The 18,509-nt window shown below is 46.3% G+C and overlaps 1 protein-coding gene across 1 annotated transcript in view; it reads left to right on the plus strand.

Moving 5' to 3' along the window:
- Positions 1 to 4,205: 4,205 nt before the first annotated feature.
- The window catches only part of FBXO32 (F-box protein 32), a 32,298-nt gene continuing 17,994 nt past the window's right edge, over positions 4,206 to 18,509 (plus strand). The window contains exons 1-3 of the mRNA XM_056854375.1: positions 4,206 to 4,323; positions 15,819 to 15,931; positions 18,119 to 18,168. Of these exons, the coding sequence (XP_056710353.1) occupies positions 4,208 to 4,323; positions 15,819 to 15,931; positions 18,119 to 18,168 (279 nt within the window). The 5' untranslated portion in view covers positions 4,206 to 4,207. The remainder of the gene's footprint in view (positions 4,324 to 15,818; positions 15,932 to 18,118; positions 18,169 to 18,509) is intronic.

Here is an 18,509-nt window from a genome sequence, read left to right on the forward strand (position 1 = left end):
GCATGCTCTTCTTATTTTATGAGTGGCCCAATTAACCTAGTTCGGTCTGAGCTTTTCGGGGCTTGGGAGCTAAGTAGGATCAGCTGTGGTCAGTACTTTGATGGGAGACCTCCAAGGAAGACCAGGGTTGCTATGTGGAGGAAGGCAATGACAAAATACCGGTGGTCATCTCATGCCTTATACACCCTGTGGAAGGGGTCGCCATGAATCGGTTGCAACTTGACAGCTCCTCCTTCTTATACATTGAAGAAGAAGAAGAGTTGGCTTTTATATGCCAACTTTCTCGGCCACTTAAGGAAGAATCAAACTGGCTTACAATCAATCACCTTCCCTTTCCTTCTCCACAACAGACACCTGTGAGGTAGGTGGGGCTGAGAGAGTGTGACCAGCCCAAGGTCACCCAGATGGCTTTATGTGCAGCAGTGGGGAAACCAACCCTGTTCACCAGATTAGGCTCCGCTGCTCATGTGGAGGAGTGGGGAATCAAACCTGGTTCTCCGGATCAGAGTCCACTGCTCCAAACCACCGCTCTTAACCACTTTGGTACAGATACACTGCTGGCACATCTGGATTTACTTGGCTATGTTTCCCCACAACATATCAGAAAGCAGCTCTCATGGAAGGATCAGGTCACTGCTTCCCTGGATGTAGTGGAAAAGTGGGCCATTTTGAAAAGCATGTGGTGCTGTTGACAATTGATGAGTTGCTGCAAATATTCTGTATTCAAATTTCTCAGTTCCAGAGAGGAACACAGTAACCTGAGAATGGTCCAGGGCAATCATCTAGGTGCTACTGAAGTGACCTCTGGATGTTCTCCCAGCTGTACGGGACCCGCTGAAGCATGTTCCTCCTCTTCTGGGGAGGGGCTGATGGAAGACCTCTGAGTCCTAAGGAGAGTGCAAAACAGATATCCAAGCCATGGCGTTCATCCCAGCAACTTACCGTACTGTTCAGCCCACCAACTAAAATTCTCACAAGCCTTGCTCTTTGTGCCTTGCACGGTGTAGTGGTTTGGAGCGGTGGACTGGAGTCTGATCTGGAGAACCGGGTTTGATTCCCCACTCCTCTACATGAGTGGCGGAGGCTACTCTGGTGAACTGGATTTGTTTCCCCATTCCTCCACATGAAGCCAGCTGGGTGACCTTGGGCTAGTCACAGTTCTCTCAGCCCCACCTACCTCACAGGGTGTCTGTGGTGGGGAGGGGAAGGAGATTGTAAGTGGGCTTGATTCTTCCTTGAGTGGTAGAGAAAATAGGCATGTAAACAACTCTTCTTCTTCTTAAAGGTGAGGCAGGTGGCGATCAGAGACAGGGCTTTTTTAGCGGTGGCACTTTGCCTATGGAATGTACTTCCCCTTGAGGCATGCCCAAATGCCTCTTTTGGGATGGGAAATACTGATCCAGAGCATGAGGTTGCGTCACTGAAAGCTTCTTCCAGCTACCTGGGCCCTGCTCACAGATAAGAATCTCTTGTGGAAGGGGCTGAGAAAATGTCTAAAGGGCACCCCCACACACACTTTGGAATTCTATGTTAATTTGTCCTGAGATAAACCCACAGGGATAACAGCATTTGAAGAAGTGAGCTCTCTACCCCACAAAACCTTAGGCTGGAATAGAACGTTGTTAGTCTTTAGGGTGCCATTTGATTCCTGTTTATTTTAACATCCAAATGATAGTTGCATAAGCGTTGCTAGAAGGGCAGGTGTGTCAGTGTGTTGCAATTAAATAAACAGGTATCTTGCAGCACCTTATTTGTTCTAACCAGGGTTGCCTCTTCACCACCAGTAGGAGGTTTTTGGGGCGGAGCCTGAGGAGGGCAGGGGTTGAGGAGGGGCGGGACTTCAACACCATAGAGTCCAATTGCCAAAGTGGCCATTTTCTCCAGGTGAACTGACCAGCTGGAGATCAGTTGTAACAGCAGGAGATCGCCAGCTAGTACCTGGAGGTTGGCAACCCTAGTTCTAACAGAAGTTTTCATGGAAAAGGGCCCACATCTTCAGATGCAACTGGATGAGATTCAGGCAACCTTCAACCTCATCAAATTCCGTTTAATGCAACCCCCACCCCACATGCCTTTTGTGGTCAAAGGAGATCCCTCCTTTGAAAATTTGGTTGGATCTAACCCACTGAGTGGATCCTAGGGTTGCCAACCTTCAGGTAGGGCCTGGAGTTCTCCCAGAATTGCAATTTATCTCCAGACTACTGAGAATAGCTCCCGGCAGAAAGTGGCTGCTTCAGAGGGTGAACTTTATAGCATTATACCCTGCTGGGGTCCTGCCCCTTCCCAAACACCACCTTCCCCAAGCTCCTCCCCCAAATCTCCAAGAATTTCCCAACCCAGAGTTAACTACACAGCTATTTTACGTAAGAGCATCCTTCTATTTGTTTGGCTTGTTTTCAAATCTCTTTCGTTAAATGTCTGCATGTTCAGGATCCACCCCCGGCATCCGGAAAAACGGCCCTCAAAAGCTTACACTGGCCTAAAAACTTGTTCGTTTTGAAGTTGCAATCTGATTGCATAAGCAAACTCCTTCCAGCAATGCCTGAAGGTCACCCAGTTGATCGAAACCTGGTCGGGGCAGCTCTCCAGACTCCACGTTCCATCCATAAACAACAGGCAGGCATCAGGTTGCCAGATCCCTCTTTGCCAGCTGCGGGAGGTTTTTTGGGTGGAGCTTGAGGAGGGCGGGGTTTGGGGAGGAACTTCAATGCCATAGAGTCCAATGGCCAAAGCGGCCATTTCCTCCAGGTGAATTGATCTCTATCGGCTGGAGATCAGTTGCAATAGCAGGAGATCTCTACCTAGTAACTGGCGGTTGGCAACCCTATAGCCACCGGTGGGAGGTTTTGGGGGCGGGATTCGGGGAGGGACTTTGATGCCATAGAGTCCAATTGCCAAAGCAGCCATTTCCTCCAGGTGAACTGATCTCTATCGGCTGGAGATCAGTTGCAATAGCAGATCTCCAGCTAGTACCTGGCGGTTGGCAACCCTATCGCCACCGGTGGGAGGTTTTGGGAGCGGGATTCGGGGAGGGACTTCAATGCCGTAGAGTCCAATGGCCAAAGCAGCCATTTCCTCCAGGTGAACTGATCTCTATCGGCTGGAGATCAGTTGCAATAGCAGATCTCCCTGGAGGTTGGCAACCCTAGGCAAGCACCCATTCCTGGCATTACAACCAGTTCACAACGGATTCGTTGTAGTAGAAAAGAGCAAGAGTCCAGTAGCACCTTAAAGACGAACAAAAATATTTTCTGGCAGGGTAGGAGCTTTCGTGAACCACAGCTCACTTCTTCACCTGAAGAAGTGAGCTGTGGCTCACGAAAGCTCCTAACCTGCCAGAAAATATTTTTGTTAGTCTTTAAGGTGCTACTGGACTCTTGCTCGAAAGCTGATACCCTGCCAGAAAATATTTTTGTTAGTCTTTAAGGTGCTACTGGACTCTTGCTCGAAAGCTCATCCCCTGCCGGAAAATATTTTTGTTAGTCTTTAAGGTGCTACTGGACTCTTGCTCGAAAACTCATCCCCTGCCAGAAAATATTTTTGTTAGTCTTTAAGGTGCTACTGGACTCTTGCCCTTTTCTACCACTGCAGACAGACTAACACGGCTCCCCACTGTGAACGGATCCGTCGGTGAATCGCTTGCGACTGCAAACGGCTTCCCATTCCTGCTAGCCTGGTCTGTTTTGAACTTTCTTTCGGGGGCCCTATAAATACACCGAGGCCGGGCAGCTGAGCGAGACCCCGGTGCCAGGGCAAAAGTTTCCACTGCCAGGGATTGTGCAACCCGGGGCCCTGAGCAACCCCTCTCCCCGGGAGCAGCCGTCAACAAAGCCACGTGTCCCCCGCCCTGAGCCAGAGGCGGAGCAGCAGCGGCTCTTCCGGCAACAAAGCCAAGCGCGAGCAGCAGCCGCCGCGCGCAGATAAATACAGCCGCAGCAGCCCGGGCGGAGGCAGAGAAAGCGGTCCGGGGGCAGCAAGCCAGGGCGGGAGCAATTAGGGAAGAAGCAGCAACAACAACTATTATTGCAATAATAATAATTGCAACAATAATAATTATTGTTAATAACAACTGTTATAATTATACAGCGGTCGATCCCAGGACGAAGCGAGCGCCTTTTAGAGGCTTTTTTTTTTTTTTTTTGGGGAGAAAGAGGGGTTGCAATCCGACTTTCCCCCTCCCCGGTCTGCATTTTCTTGGCCGGCCGCGATGCCTTTTCTCGGGCAGGACTGGCGATCCCCCGGGCAGAGCTGGGTGAAGACGGCGGACGGCTGGACCCGGTTCCTGAGCGCGAACGAGAGCGGCTATCTGGGCGAGCGGAGCAGGTCAGGCGTTTGCAGGCTGGGCGTTTGCAGGCGTCGCAGGGGTTGCGGCGGGGGGGGGAGGGTGTGTGTGTGTGTTTTTTGGGGGTGGGAGTTTTTTTTGGGGGGAGGGGGTGTCATCGCCGTTGTCTAAGCGGAGATCGCAGTTGCAAAAAAAAAAATCCTTTTTGCTCCCTTCCCCCCCCCGTGTGCGCCTCTGTTTGGACGAGCCTTTTGTTTATGTTGTTGGGCTTGTGGCGTCATTGCGGGAAGGAGGAATCGGCCGCCCAGCTTAGCTTCCAGCCAGAAAGATCTGGGGGAAAGGGAGCCGTTTGCTACCCCCCCCCCATTGCTACCCCCCCACTCCCCCCCCCAGCTCGAGCAGATGACGCTGCTGGCCCCAGATGTTTCCCGCAGCTCGTTGCAGCTGCGCGATTTTGTGTTAGGCTGGAGATGTCAGCAAAGGTCTTATCTGTCTAATTCAGTGGCTCCCAAAGTGGGCAGTACCACCCCCTGGGGGGTCGGTTGGATTGCCTAGGGGGCACAAAGAGGCAAGGGGGCAGCAGGGGGGGTGCTACAGGTGGGCCTCTTCAACTGTGTTGTTCACTAATTTGCAATAGGTCAGGCTATGGCACCTTGCTGGCAAATTGGGTGGAAGCTATCAAAAAAAAATATATTCCAGACTCTGAGGAGCTGGTACCACTGGATCAAGTTCATCAGTTTCGTTGAATAAATTTCAACTAAAAAGTTTTAATTTGATTTTGAAAAGATGTGCAGTTAATTGTTACTGTTTTGAAATTTTATTGTTATCTTTAGTGCATCATGCAAACCCCTATTTTGAATAATGCTTTTTATAGGGTAGGGTTGAGTTTGTGGACCCAAGGGGGCGGTGGCTCGAAAAGTTTGGGAACCTCTGGTCTAATTTCTAGGGTGGGGGGAGAGAAAGGACTCTCTGGCAGCTTAACCAGGAGAGAATGCCTTTCTCCTGGCAGTACATACACAGAGGGGAATGTGTTGAATATGTGAAACTGCCCTACACTGATCCAGACTATTGGTCTATCCAGGGCATTGTTGTTCTATTCTGACTGCCAGCAGCTCTCCAGGGTCTCAGGCAAAGGCCTTTCACATCACCGACTCCCTGATTTTCCGGAGATGCCAGGGATCGAACCTGGGGCCTTCTGCATGTCGAGCAGATTCTCTGCTACTTAGCCATGGACCCAGGTTTTAGTATCTGTTTCTTAGCTGGGTTTACTTATGTGTTCTTCAGGGCAACTTGAAACATTTGGTGACCAGGGAGTACGTCAAGATCCTTGAGCCCAAGAGCCAACTCTTTAAGATGGTACAAAGGTAGAGGGTAAAACCGTTCTGGCAACCTCTTTGTCCTATACCGCCCCTGTAGCTATTGGATCCACCCACCTTGCTTCCCTGGCTGTTGGATCCTCTGGGTCAGCTGCTGGAACAGATGGATCCAAAGCCAAGGGAGGAAAAATCTTGAGTCATTCTCGCTTTTGGCACCCATGAGTGTGTTGTCACAGTGCATGGTTGCAGAATAAGGTGTCGCGTGGCATAGCATGGCATTTGTGGTGGCATAAGTTGTCAGATGGCGGGGACGCTGCATTTGTAGCGCAGGGCATATTTGTGCGCCGTTAAAGGTGAATGCAAATACATGTGCGTTGTGGTAGTGAGCGCCACCTCTTAATAAGAACATGATAGAGGTGGGTAGCTGATATTAGGATGTGCGTTAGGCAAGATACTCTGTGTGTGCGCATGTTGGTCCCTTGTATGCTGTTGCTGGCAGAGCAGGCACACCAAAGTCTGAACTTCTTCCTATCAGTTGAGTGGCTGCCTACTAGGGCTGCTTCAGTATCAGGAATGCATTGTGAGGCCGTAGGAAGTTGTTGTCTTCCATGTGTCAAAACCTACCCCTGTACCTTACACCATTTTTGAAGTCAGTTAAAGTTGACGTTAGCAGTTGTGATGAACCTGTCCTTTTCCATGAGTTAAATGCAGCGAGGCCCCATGGTAGAAATAAATAAATCTGGGAAAATTTCTTTCAAAAAAGGAAGAGGTGGTGTGCCTGTAATGCTTTCCATCAGGTTGGATTTCACCTCTTGGGCAGCGCAGAAATATAAGTGGGGTTAAAAGTGCCCTCGCTAGGAAGGCGGGACTTCTGAACTGCCTCTGAGCATGTGAAGAAGCATTTCCCTTCAGAAAGGAAAGGCATACTCAGAAGCAGATGGTGCTTGCTTTTTAAAAATAATGTATTTACGTTGGGAAAGGGATTCTGCATATGCTCAGAGGCACTCTTGCCTTTGGTGCTGAACATTCTGTTACCAAATAATGGCACCGGTATCACAACTTTAACTTGCTTCCACCCTTTCTCTGTCTCTGACACACATAAACTGCCCTTCTCTTCCAAGTTTTTGGCCTCTTTGCTTCCCCTTTGTCCTCCAATACTATGGGACATTCCCAGTTAGTGTTGCCGCTGTCTCTTCCTGCTCCATCACAGCATGACTCTGGGAAAGACGCTCTAGAAAGACCAGGAAATGTGCTGTTGGTTGGACAGAGTGACTCATTTAACTCTTCCTTCAAGGGTAATGAAGTCACGATAATCCTGAGGAACAAGTGAATTGGTTATCATAAAGAATAGATGGGTTTCTTGGAATTGGAGGGGATAGTATTCAGGCTGTAGGGAAGGCATAGTATTCAGGCTGTAAATAAGGCAGGTTATATCTCTTAGAATAATAATTTTATTTATTTTTTAAAAACCAATAACCATAGGCTAGCAACGGGGGACTGCTTTGGCAGATATATGACGCAGTTCAGCTTAACAGCAAAAAATTACGTTTAAGGCCCAGCTTCTCCCTTATCCAGTCTGTTGATGCAATGTAGGAAAATACCAAGGCTAGTTTTGTATAATGATCTGCGGGCCGTTATTTGGTAGAATGTGCTGCTTGCAGAAACAGGAGCACAATGTCCCTATTAGTGGAGTTGTTTTTTTGGGGGGGACTTTCTTCTTCAGAGGGTTGTCTGCTTAATGACAAACAATCGATACTGACAGGTTAAGTGGCTTCAGAGCGCATGGTGGTGGGGGTGTGGGATTAAGCGAAAACGGGATGAGTCTGTTTTTAAACTCCAAGAGCTCTGCTGGTTTAGTATGTTTAGGTAATCTGCCTGGGTCCAGCAGGCTGTTATGGTTTATTTTGCTTGGCAGACAACGGTATGTTGGCCCATGAAGCCGAGATCTGTCTTCTGTCCTTATGATGGAAGCCTTTAATAATCAGATTTTTTTTTTATTTAAGCAGTGGCCAATCTAGTACAAGTATTGTGTCTCCATCCTGAACTGAATGTTGCAGATCAAGATGTTTTTGAGTCCATGCTGGGCCCACAAAATGAAAGGCTGCCGGGAACAGTTATAACTTTTTGGCTGAACGGGCATCTTGTTTAATGTCTTTCAAGCTTTCAGTTTGGTTGACCGCTGAGCAAAGATTTTTAGAGCAAAAGAGAAAAATAACCCCAAGACAGTTTAGGTTCTTATGAAACTAGGTTTGACTGGGATAACCTGGTGACTTTGTCTGGGCTGCTAATGCCATTGAAGGTTTTGCCAGAGAAGGTGGCTAATTCTTGGATTATCCAGTTTCACATGTATGATACTGCCCTGTATTGAGTCAATCACTGGTCTGTCAAGGTCAGTATTGCCTAATCTAATTGGCAGTGGCTCCCCTTTTAACAGGAGAAGCCAATGCAGTAAAAAAAAAAAGATTTTACAAAAAACAGTTGTTGTGATAGTGGGGAATCAAGCCCGGTTCTCCAGATTAGAGTCCACCGCTCCAAACCAGTACGCCACGCTGGCTCTCCACACCACGCTGACTCTCCCTGAGCATGTAAGAAAGGGCCACAAGAGCCAAGCACTGATAAGCATTTTTTTTTAGGGGTGTCTGCATCAGCTTGCTTCTCCAGCGGTAATGCAGGGTTTGGTGTAACTCCTTGGCTGTTGACTGAATCGGAAAGTGTCAGGAGCAGAGAGGGCCATCTTTAAGCCATAGATTCCTGCTAGAGAAATCTAGCAAGTTTGTAGGTAACTGCCAATGTAGAGAAGGGTTTCTTATTTTATGTATCCCACAGTTTACCCTTCCTATTAGTAAAGTTTTTCATTCTTTTAAAACCAAGTCTGTCTGTTTTGTTCTGTGCAATTTTATCTGACTCATGCAAACTCAAAACCAGTCCCATCGCCTCGATTCATAACAGAAGCACAGTGCCCTTCAAGACTTCAGCCTTCCCAGCCAGTTTAGCCTCTTTCTTGTCAGGATTAAGCTTCAGCTTGTTCACCTTTAGCCAATTAGCCCCAGCAGTCAGGCACAGGACCGCTACAGGATCACCAGGCAGTTTGGAAAAAGATGTCAGCTGATTGGTGACTGCCGGCTCCAAAACCGTTTGCAAGTTTAGAACGAGATCTGCCTTAGATGTATACTCCAGCACAATGGGTACACAGCAGCCAAAGCCATTTTTAAAAAATTGTTGCATGGGACAGTATTGACTTTGCTGCTTTTTGGCAATATAAGCATTCCTACGAAGGACTGCCAAGTCTGCTTGCGTGTCCAGAGCCCTTCCCGTCACTGTGCTTAGCTTACGCAGGGCAAGTTTATCATGGGCATGGATCCAAACGAGCACTTGTCCCCAGCGCCTGAGTCGAAGCTGCTTATTTCTCCTTTCAGAAATTTTGTATCTTGCAGGGAGCTTTGTGGAATAACACAAGTGTTCTTGACTGCAGCTGCTGTATAGAAGGGTTGCCACCCTTGCCGCAGAGACTTAATGCTTGTCCTGCTGAGAGATGGTGCTCTTAAGTTTCAGGTCCGGGGGCTTGAGGCAACAAAGGCCTGTCAAATCATCTGATCGGGTGACATTTCTGTGTCCTAGTAACATAGCCGGGTAAACACAGATACAGTTTCTATTGGAGATAATGACTGCAATGACTTTTGCCTTGGGAAAACACAGGAAGAGTTGGGGAGAGAGAAAATGGGTGGTGAATATGCATCCTTAGAAAACACATGGGAGCTGCCATTGCCTAAGGGTCTGAATAGCGGCAGTTTTGTTTAATAGCTCTTGGTTTGTGCATTTCCAGGTACATGCCAGAAGAAGGGCAAGGCACCAATCTAATAAATGCACAATAAGCTTAGGACTGTTTAGCTTGGAAAGAAGGCAGTTGAGGGGAGACATGATAGAGGTCCATAAAATTATACATGATACGGCGAGAGTGGACAGGGAGAAGCTTTTCTCCCTCTCTCATAATACTAGAGCGCGGGGTCATCTGCTGAAGCTGGAGGGTGAGAAATTCAAAACTGATCAAAGGAAGTATTTCTTCACACAACGCATAGTTAAATTGTGGAACTCCCTGCCCCAGGATGTGGTGATGGCTGCCAACTTGGAAGGCCTTTTTTCCCCAAATATTTTTGTTAAGATTTTAACAAACAAACATACACATACATTCACACAAGTTTATACTCCTTCGGAAAGTCTGTTTCATCTTATGTTTCCAAAATCTACATTATCAAAGCCTAATCTGCATCTTCACCAGTGTATACTTCTAACCATCTATCTTTTTTGTTTAACGTAATCAAAGTATCCTTTCCATTTCCGTTGAAATTCTTCAGTCGTCTTTTCTTTCATCAAAGGCTTTAAGAGGGGAGTGGACATGTTCATGGAGGAGAGGGCTATTCATGGCTACTAGTAAAAATAGATACTAATCATGATGCATACCTATTCTCTCCAGGATCAGAGAAGCTTGCCTATTATATTAGGTGCTGTGGAGCACAGGCAGGATGGTGCTGCTGCAGTCGTCTTGTTTGTGGGCTTCCTAGAGGCACCTGGTTGGCCGTTGGGTGAACAGACTGCTGGACTTGATGGACCTTGGTCCGATCTGGCATGGCTTTCCTTATGTTCTTATTATAATTATATTACGTGCTGGGGAACACAGGCAGGGTGGTGCTGCTGCCGTCGCCTTGTTCGTGGGCTTCCTAGAGGCGCCTGGTTGGCCACTGTGTAGACAGATTGCTGGACTTGATGGACCTTGGTCTGATCCAGCAGGGCTTTTCTTATGTTCTTAAGCCAAACCCTTGCTCAGTGGAGTGGGGGAAGGAAGAGGGAAAACAGCACGTGAAAGTCACTTCCTGTTTTAGACCACAAAGTGATGTCATGACACTTTAGGAATTTTTTAAAAATCTCTATGGTTTTACCATGAAACGGCTTCATAATAGTCAGGCCCTTGGTCTATCAAGCTCTGCCTTGCCTACTCTGACGGGCAGCAGCTCTCCAGGGTTTCAGGTAGAGGTCTTTCACACCATCTACACCCTGAGCCCTTTAACTGGAGGTGCTGGGGATTGAACCTGGGACCTTCTGCCTACAAAGCAGATGCTCTACCAATGGGTCATGACTTCTCACATAAATTCCCTTTCTACTTACATGCTTTCTCCATTCTTTTCAGGGAGCAAATGCTCCAAGAAATCCTGTCTTTTTAAAGGGGGGAGCAGAGTATGAGAAATAAGTTGCCACTTTCCATTCTTTTGCATGCATATTGGAATGTCTTGATTATGGCAGTTACTAATTCAAGATAATGGGTGCTAGGTGATTAATTTCTGCTTTATTGCACAGGGTAAAAGGCCAAAGTTCTATCTGATGGCTGCCTGCCAAGATGTTCCTCTTTTAATATTAGCCAATTAAGAATGCAATTTTTATATAAATACCATGACCTGGCTGGTAGATTAAACAACCGAGTCAGCTGTCTAAAGATGGCTTAGAACAAACAGGATCTTGTTACAGAAGAAAGCAGAAACCTGATATCTTTTTGCAACAGAGGATTTCATTGTCCTTGGGCTCATGATCAGGGCTAGACTATCATAATAAAAGAAGATTAATTAGTGCATGCATCTGATAACCTATATATAATTTTAGGACAATTCAGTTAGTCTGACGCAATTGTCGGTGGTATGTGTATGTCCATTTTGAGGGTGGTTGTCCTTTGACTCATCCAGAACAATTATGCAGTCACGGTTATGTTAAACTCTGTGTTACCCTGTGGCTCTGTCTTGTTAATTGATTAATGAAAAATATTTTCCATCGTTCCCCTCTACTGAAGTGTTTGAGGAAGTTCACAGAACAAAAAATTATCTCTCATCCTGAAGACAATATCGTCCACCCTTAGGGTTGCCGGCTCCGAGTCGGGAAATACATGGAGATTTTTGGGGTGGAGCCTGAGGAGAGCAGGGTTTGGGGAGGGGAGGGACTTCGGTGCCATAGAGTCCAGTTGCTGAAGCAGCCATTTTCTCCAGGGGAGCTGATCTCTGTCAGTTGGAGATCAGTTGTGATAGCAGGAAATCTCCAGCTAGTACCTGGAGGTTGGCAACCCTATCCACTGTACCCTAAAAAATTTCCAAAGAACATATGGCAGGATCAGAGCCAGCGTCTAGCTATGATCCATTTTGTAAATGCAAGGACTCCATGTTTGAATCCTCACTTTCCCATGGAAGCTTGTCTGGATGACTTTGAACCAGTCACACCCTCTCAGCCTAACCTACTGCACAAGATTGTTGTCAGGATAAAATGGTGGAGAGGAGAACCATGTAAGCCCCTTTGGGTTCCTATTGGGGAGAAAGGCAGGGTATAAATGAAATAAATAAATGAAACGGCCCTAGTTCGTAAAGCCTTCCGGTCGAGTACCACGCTTTGCTGGGCAAACACCCGTCTGGCGTAGTTGTAAAAGTCTTATTTCTGAAGGATACTTCAGAAATCCTCCTCCTCCAAATTCTTTCTGAATTTTGGAGTCCCCAATGACTTGGTTTGGATTTCCAGCTGAAACTGATGGATTAGGAATTCCCCATGGAGATATGGGTTTCTTAGTGGCTGTTAGCCACGGTGACTCAGTGGAACCTCTGTGTTCAGAGGCACAAAACCTCTGAATAGCAGTTCTGGGTTGGGGGCCCCCAGGAGGTGCTTTGGCCTGCATGTAGACCTTGCAAGGACATGTGTTTGGCCACTGTGTGAAATCGGAATTCCCCTGCTTAAGCCAGCGAGAAGCACTGCACAGAGAAAGCTCTTCTATGTAATATAAAGTTATTGGATCTGTGTGGTTTCAATAGGGTTGCCAACTCCTTGTTGGGAAATCCCTGGAAATTTGGGGGGTGGAGCCTTTGGAAGGAGGGGAGGGACCCCTCAGCAGGGTTTGATGCCATTAAGTCCACCCTCCGAAGCAGCCATTTTCTCCAGGGGACCTGATCTCTGTAGTCAGTTGTAATTCTGGGAGATCTCCAGGCCACACCTGGAGGTTGGCAACCCTAGGTTTCATACTGTAGGTGAGTGTTGCATTGGTTGAATGATCTCCGTGGGACAGTGGGGGACACTCCTTGCATTTAGAAAATTAATGCAGTCGGGAGATGGTTACGCTAGGAACATCCTCCCTGACATACAAGTTTGTTATGAATTCTCCCCCCCCCCCCAAAGGTAATATTGAAACATGACATCCCATGCTCCCAGGCAGTCTGAAATGGCACCGTCCTTGGAACGTCATGCCACATGATAACCGGCATGTGGGAAATAGCCCTTAGTCCTGCATTGCTCATCTCCAGTTGTAAGTTGAGTGAGTAGCCACTTATGGATGCATGAGAACTGAGTGTATCCCTGCCCAAAGGCACCTGCCTAGAGATGACATGAGCAGGAAGGTATGACATCAGAGGAGCAGGAGGAGGTTTAAAGGAGGTCACGAAGAGTCATGTGCTTCATTGTGCAATTTTCATTTAATGATGGGCGTGAATGCCATAATCAGCGCCAGGATTGCCAGCCATGCTGCTTTTTTTGTCAGGGCAATCTATAAAATTGATGTATTTTGAACCAAGGATTGCCCCATTCAGCACAGAAGTTTCCTGCTTTTGAAAGGTGTCTACACAAGACAGGAAATACCAGGAGGTGGGACTCATTTTGAACTTCATGAGCGGTCTCTGTTCTCTCTGGTCCAGATGAACTGTCATAATAATAAGTGCCCTCAAGTCACAACCCACTTATGGCAACCCCTCAAGGGGTTTTCAAGGCAAGACAAAAAGAGGTGGTTTGCCAATGCCTTCCTTTGCGTAGCAACCCTGGACTTCCTTGGCAGTCTACTATTGGACTTCCTGGACTTACTTGGTGGTCGTCTACTACTACTAACCAGGGCTGACCCTGCTTAGTTTCCAAGCTGTGACAAGTTTGGGCTAGTCTTGGCCATTCAGGCTGCTCCAGATGGACTATGCAGGCTGTGGCTTGGTGGAAGAGTGTATGTTCTGTATGTAGACGGCCCCATGTTTAACATGATCAATTTCCAATTAAAGGATCTCACAGGACAGGGGTGGGGAAAGACCTTTCTCTGGCTGTGACCCTTGGAGAGCTGCTACCAGGGCAGGCATTACTGAGCTAGATGAACCAGTGGTTGGGGAAACCATGGTTTCATATGTTTTCTTAGGGGAGGGGCTGTGACTTACTGGTACAGCACATGATTTGTGTGCAGAAGGTCCCAGGTTTGGTGCATCTTAATGTGTATTGGAAACAGATTGTCTCTGCCTGAGACCCTAGACAGCTTCTGCCAGTCAGAGTAGACTGTATTGAGCAACATGGATCAAACGTCTAGCTGTTTAAGTCGGGCAACTTGGACGCATGGATATCCGTTCTCAATAACCCTTTCAAACACTACCAAAACCATAACCTCATGCCTTTGGTGCTGTGCCTTCCCAGGATCCTTTGAAACCCAGAACCATGTGGAGGGCCTTGGTGATGTGGAGCCTACCCACATAAACCTTGCTTTTTCCTCCTATGCAGTTAGTTGCACAGAAAGACCTGGCACTATTTATTTGTTTATTTACTATATTTACCTTGCCTTTTTCCTCAATGGGGACCCAAAGCAGCTTACATCATTCTCTTCTCTGGGTTATCCTCCCAGAAACCTAGGGTTGCCTGCTCTGGGTTGGCAAATCCCTAGAGATTTGGGAGTGGAGCCTGGGGAGGGCATGCTTTGAGGAGGGATGGGACCTCTGTGAGGCATAATGCCATAGACGCCACCCTCCAAAGCAGCCATTTTCTCCAGGGGAACTGGTCTCTGTTGTGTGGAGGCTTCCAGGTCCCACCTGGAGGTTGGCAATTCTACAAAAACCCTGTGAGGTAGGTTAGACCGAGAGTGTTAGAATGGCCAAAGAGCACCCATCAAACATCTACGGTGGAGTGGGGATTCAAATCTGGGTCTCCCAGATTGTAGTCTGAGCAAGGGGTCTCTATCCAACATATATATATATATATATATATATACCCTCAGGTGGTCGGCGGGCAGAGGGGCAAATTGCCGGGGGTTTGCCCTCTACCACCGGGCACCTGGCAACCCTACTATAGATACATCTGGAGTGGTTTTAGGATTGCCAACGTCCAGGTGGGGCTTGGAGTTCTCCCAGAATTAGAACTGATCTCTATAGAGATCAATTCTGCTGGAGGAAAAGACACGTTTGGAGCACGGACTCTTATGTTATCACACCCCTACTGAGTTCTCTCCAATCCGGAGACTGCGCTCTCCCCAGACATCACCTACGAATCTCCAGGACTTTCCCAAACTTGAGTTGGCAACCCTAGGTGGTCTTAAAGAACGGTGGGTTTGTTTGTTTTTAAATAGTTTCATTGAAGTATACAAAATGTTTCAGAAAATATCAAGATATACAAACGAACATAGTATAAAAAAAAAGAAAGTAAGTGAAGGGGGAAAAAGAAAAGAAAAAGTGAAACATAAAACAATACAGAAACCGACTTCCAACTCTCCTCAAACAGATCAGAATATTATATTATTATTTCTTTTGTGAATAATTTTGATTTTATCTGTTTTTACTTTAATTATTATTTAGTTATTTTCACCTTAGTCTACAGTTTCATAAGCTTAGGTTCTAAAACCTAAGGTCATTTTTCTATCCCTGAAATACTGATTTATGTATACTGACCATACCTTCCAGTCTGTATCAAAGTCGGAAATCCAGCCAACTCCATAACTTTCTGATGCCATTCATGCAATGTGGGTACTTCTTCTAATCTCCATTTTTTCGCCCATATGATTCTTGCCGCTGTTGTTAAATATCTAAAGTTATCTCCCAACTGGAGCCAGCGTGGTGTAGTGGTTAAGAGTGGTGGTTTGGAGAGGTGGACTCTGATCTGATGAACTGGGTTGGTTTCCCCACTCCTGTACACGAAGCCTGCTGGGTGACCTCGGGCTAGTCACAGTTCTCTCTGAACTCTATCAGCCCCAGCTACCTCACAAGGTGTCTGTTATGGGGAGAGGAAGGGAAGGAGATTGTATGCCGGTTTGATTCTCCTTAAAAGGTAGAGAAAGTCAGCATATAAAAACGAGCTCTTCTTCTTCTCCCCCAGGATATGGCAGTATTATTCCTGAATTAAAGGGAGGCAGTTCCATTTTTCAATCAATGCAAAAGAAATTAAAAATGTTCCCCCTTTTCTGATGCCGTCCACAGTTACTGCAGAAAAGAAGACTATGAGAAGGAGAACATTTTCAACAGCATCAACTGTGACGTCGCTGTAAAGAAGAGAAAGAAAGACCATCTGAACAACAAGACAAAGATTCAGTGTAAGACATTGGTTGGGGAGATGTTTATTGTTATTTTGAGCAGCATTTTAAAAAAAAATACATCAGTCTTTGGAGGAAAAAACCTTCCACTTCTCACACAATAAAATGACCTCTAGCTCTTTTAGAAGTCCCTGGAGAGATTTTGCTCCCATGTTTTGACCTTTAGCCAGGGAACTTGGATCACTTTCAGCATGGAGACTTATTCCTGGGATATTAATCCTTGCTCCATGCCTTCATGTTTTGTTTTGTTTTAGTTCAGATTTTTTTTTTTTTTTGTCGTTCACATTTGGCAGGAGGAGAGCCATTTTTTCCGATGGTACATTCAAGTGAACCGATTCCAACTTCTTTTTTTCTCCTTCCCCTTCTTGCATGTACACATCCCTACAGGCGACATTTGTACGTCCGTGTCGTTCCTTCAAACACGTCTGCCAAATGCTCAGGATGGTGGATGTCTGAAAAGAAGGATCGAAGGCATAAAATAATTGAACACCATTGAAATAAATCTCTCTGATGGGTTGTTTGTAGGTTGTCGGTGGCAGCCCAAATGGGAAAAAAATGTAGATTAGGGAGAAAGGGGCTATGTGGGAAAAAGCAGAAATGAAAAATGTTCTACTCGGGATTTCATTTGTGGCCAGCTTGATACACATAGGGGAATGGGGTGGCAGAACGGGCTGCCCCATGTGAGACTGCAGGTGATGGATTCCTTCTTTGAATGTTCCTTCACATATGAAGCTCCCTGCAGATGGAAAACTAAGCAGCTGGAAGAAAGGTTCTACCTCCATTTGTTTCTTCTGAGGTGTAGTGGTTAAGAGCAGTGGTTTGGAGTGGTGGACTCTGATCTGGAGAACCGGGTTTGATTCCCCACTCCTCCACATGAGCGGCGGAGGCTAATCTGGTGAACCGGGTTGGTTTCCCCACTCCTACACATGAAGCCAGCTGGATGACCTTGGGCTAGTCACAGCTCTCTTCGAGCTCTCTCAGCCCCACCTACCTCAAAGGGTGTCTGTTGTGGGGAGGGGAAGGGAAGGTGATTGTAAGCCGGTTTGAGTCTCCCTTAAGTGGTAGAGAAAGCCGGCATATAAAAACCAACTCTGCGTCGTCTTTGACACTCGCTTAAAAAAAATTGCAAGGAGTTTTTATCCGTGAGGAGAATTTCAGAAAATGCTCCTTCGTGGTCCTTCACAGGCAATCTGAAATGATGCGGTCTGTTCTACCAACACAGGATTTTCCAGGGTTGCCGGGCCTGACCATGCTTGATAACTGGCCAGAGGTTTGGGGGCTGGGCATAGGATGATGGCATATGCGCCATTGCATCACTTCTGGGGAAAACCTGAAAGTAACATAGGGTAGCTCTAGGAATTACCTTTTAAAAGCATTTTCTCCCACTGCTACTTAGAGTGGTGGTGGGCAACCGAACCTGGGAGTGGGGGGGGGGGGGTCTCCTGACCTGACTGGGGTACTGGCAAGGCTAGGGCTGTCTCATATTCTTGCATGTGTGAACTAGGCCTAAAATGAAACACTCAAACAGGGTGTCTTCCCCTTTAATCAAATTGATCACACCTGGCTCCATTAGTCCTCTGATTCAGATGTAGATACATCCATTCTTTTTTTTACATAAGGTGCTCAAATAATAGATTGTGACAAAAACTATCCTACTGTTAGAAAGATCACCGTATAAGGCTATTATGAATTTCTTTGTATGGTGTTGAGCTTTTTTTCTTTTTAGCATTGTGGCACTGGAGAATGGGTGGTAGTTTGGATCAGCTTCAGATCTGTCTTTTCACTGGAATTAATAAAATCAGTGGCTAGAATATCCAGGGATTTCTTACCGAGTCGATTAGCTGGCAAGCCACATTATTTGTCAAGAGCCAGGGAATAGAAGGCATTGAAACATGAAAACACTTTAAAAATATTAGCTGAAATGCTAATAATATATGCCCTCTTTCTAGAGGTTTATAAAAGACTGCAGAATTATTAGGTGTATACAAAAGAGAGAGAGAATATTTCAGCAATGCTGCCTGAAACATTGTTATTCCAATCTGAAGATTTCAGAAGTGAAAGGAATCAACTTTGTTCCATTTTCTTTTTCTCTGCAATCCAAGGGAGGGGGAATCAGTTAGAAAGGAGCACATTGGAGTGGGATCACAATTTTTAGTTTTAAAGGAATTATGCTTTTCATTTGAACAGATTTTCATCAAGAAAAATGGATTTACGTACACAAGGGAAGCACCAAAGAAGTAAGTATACTCATTTTAATTTTGCCTTACACAGCATTTTCTCCCATCTACCACAGCTAGAGTGGCTTATAACTGTCTGGTAATGGCGAAGACTAATATATCTCTTAGTGAAGGTGTTGGTTTTGGTCTGGGACTCTCCAGTGATGGTGCCACCTGTGTGTTTCCTGGTACCCATTTGCTTCTTTCCCAGAACAAAGAGCCAAATCCTGACTTTCCTTCACCTCACTGGAGCTAGAGGTACTTCAGAAGAATCCAGACAGCATTGCCTTTGGGTCTGAAGGAATCATCCATTTGGAAATAGGTGCCCCCATCATAAGAAGATTGGAACCTGCTAATATTTC

This window comes from Euleptes europaea, chromosome 8 (genome assembly GCF_029931775.1).
Source record: "Euleptes europaea isolate rEulEur1 chromosome 8, rEulEur1.hap1, whole genome shotgun sequence".
Classification (NCBI taxonomy): Eukaryota; Metazoa; Chordata; class Lepidosauria; order Squamata; family Sphaerodactylidae; genus Euleptes; species Euleptes europaea.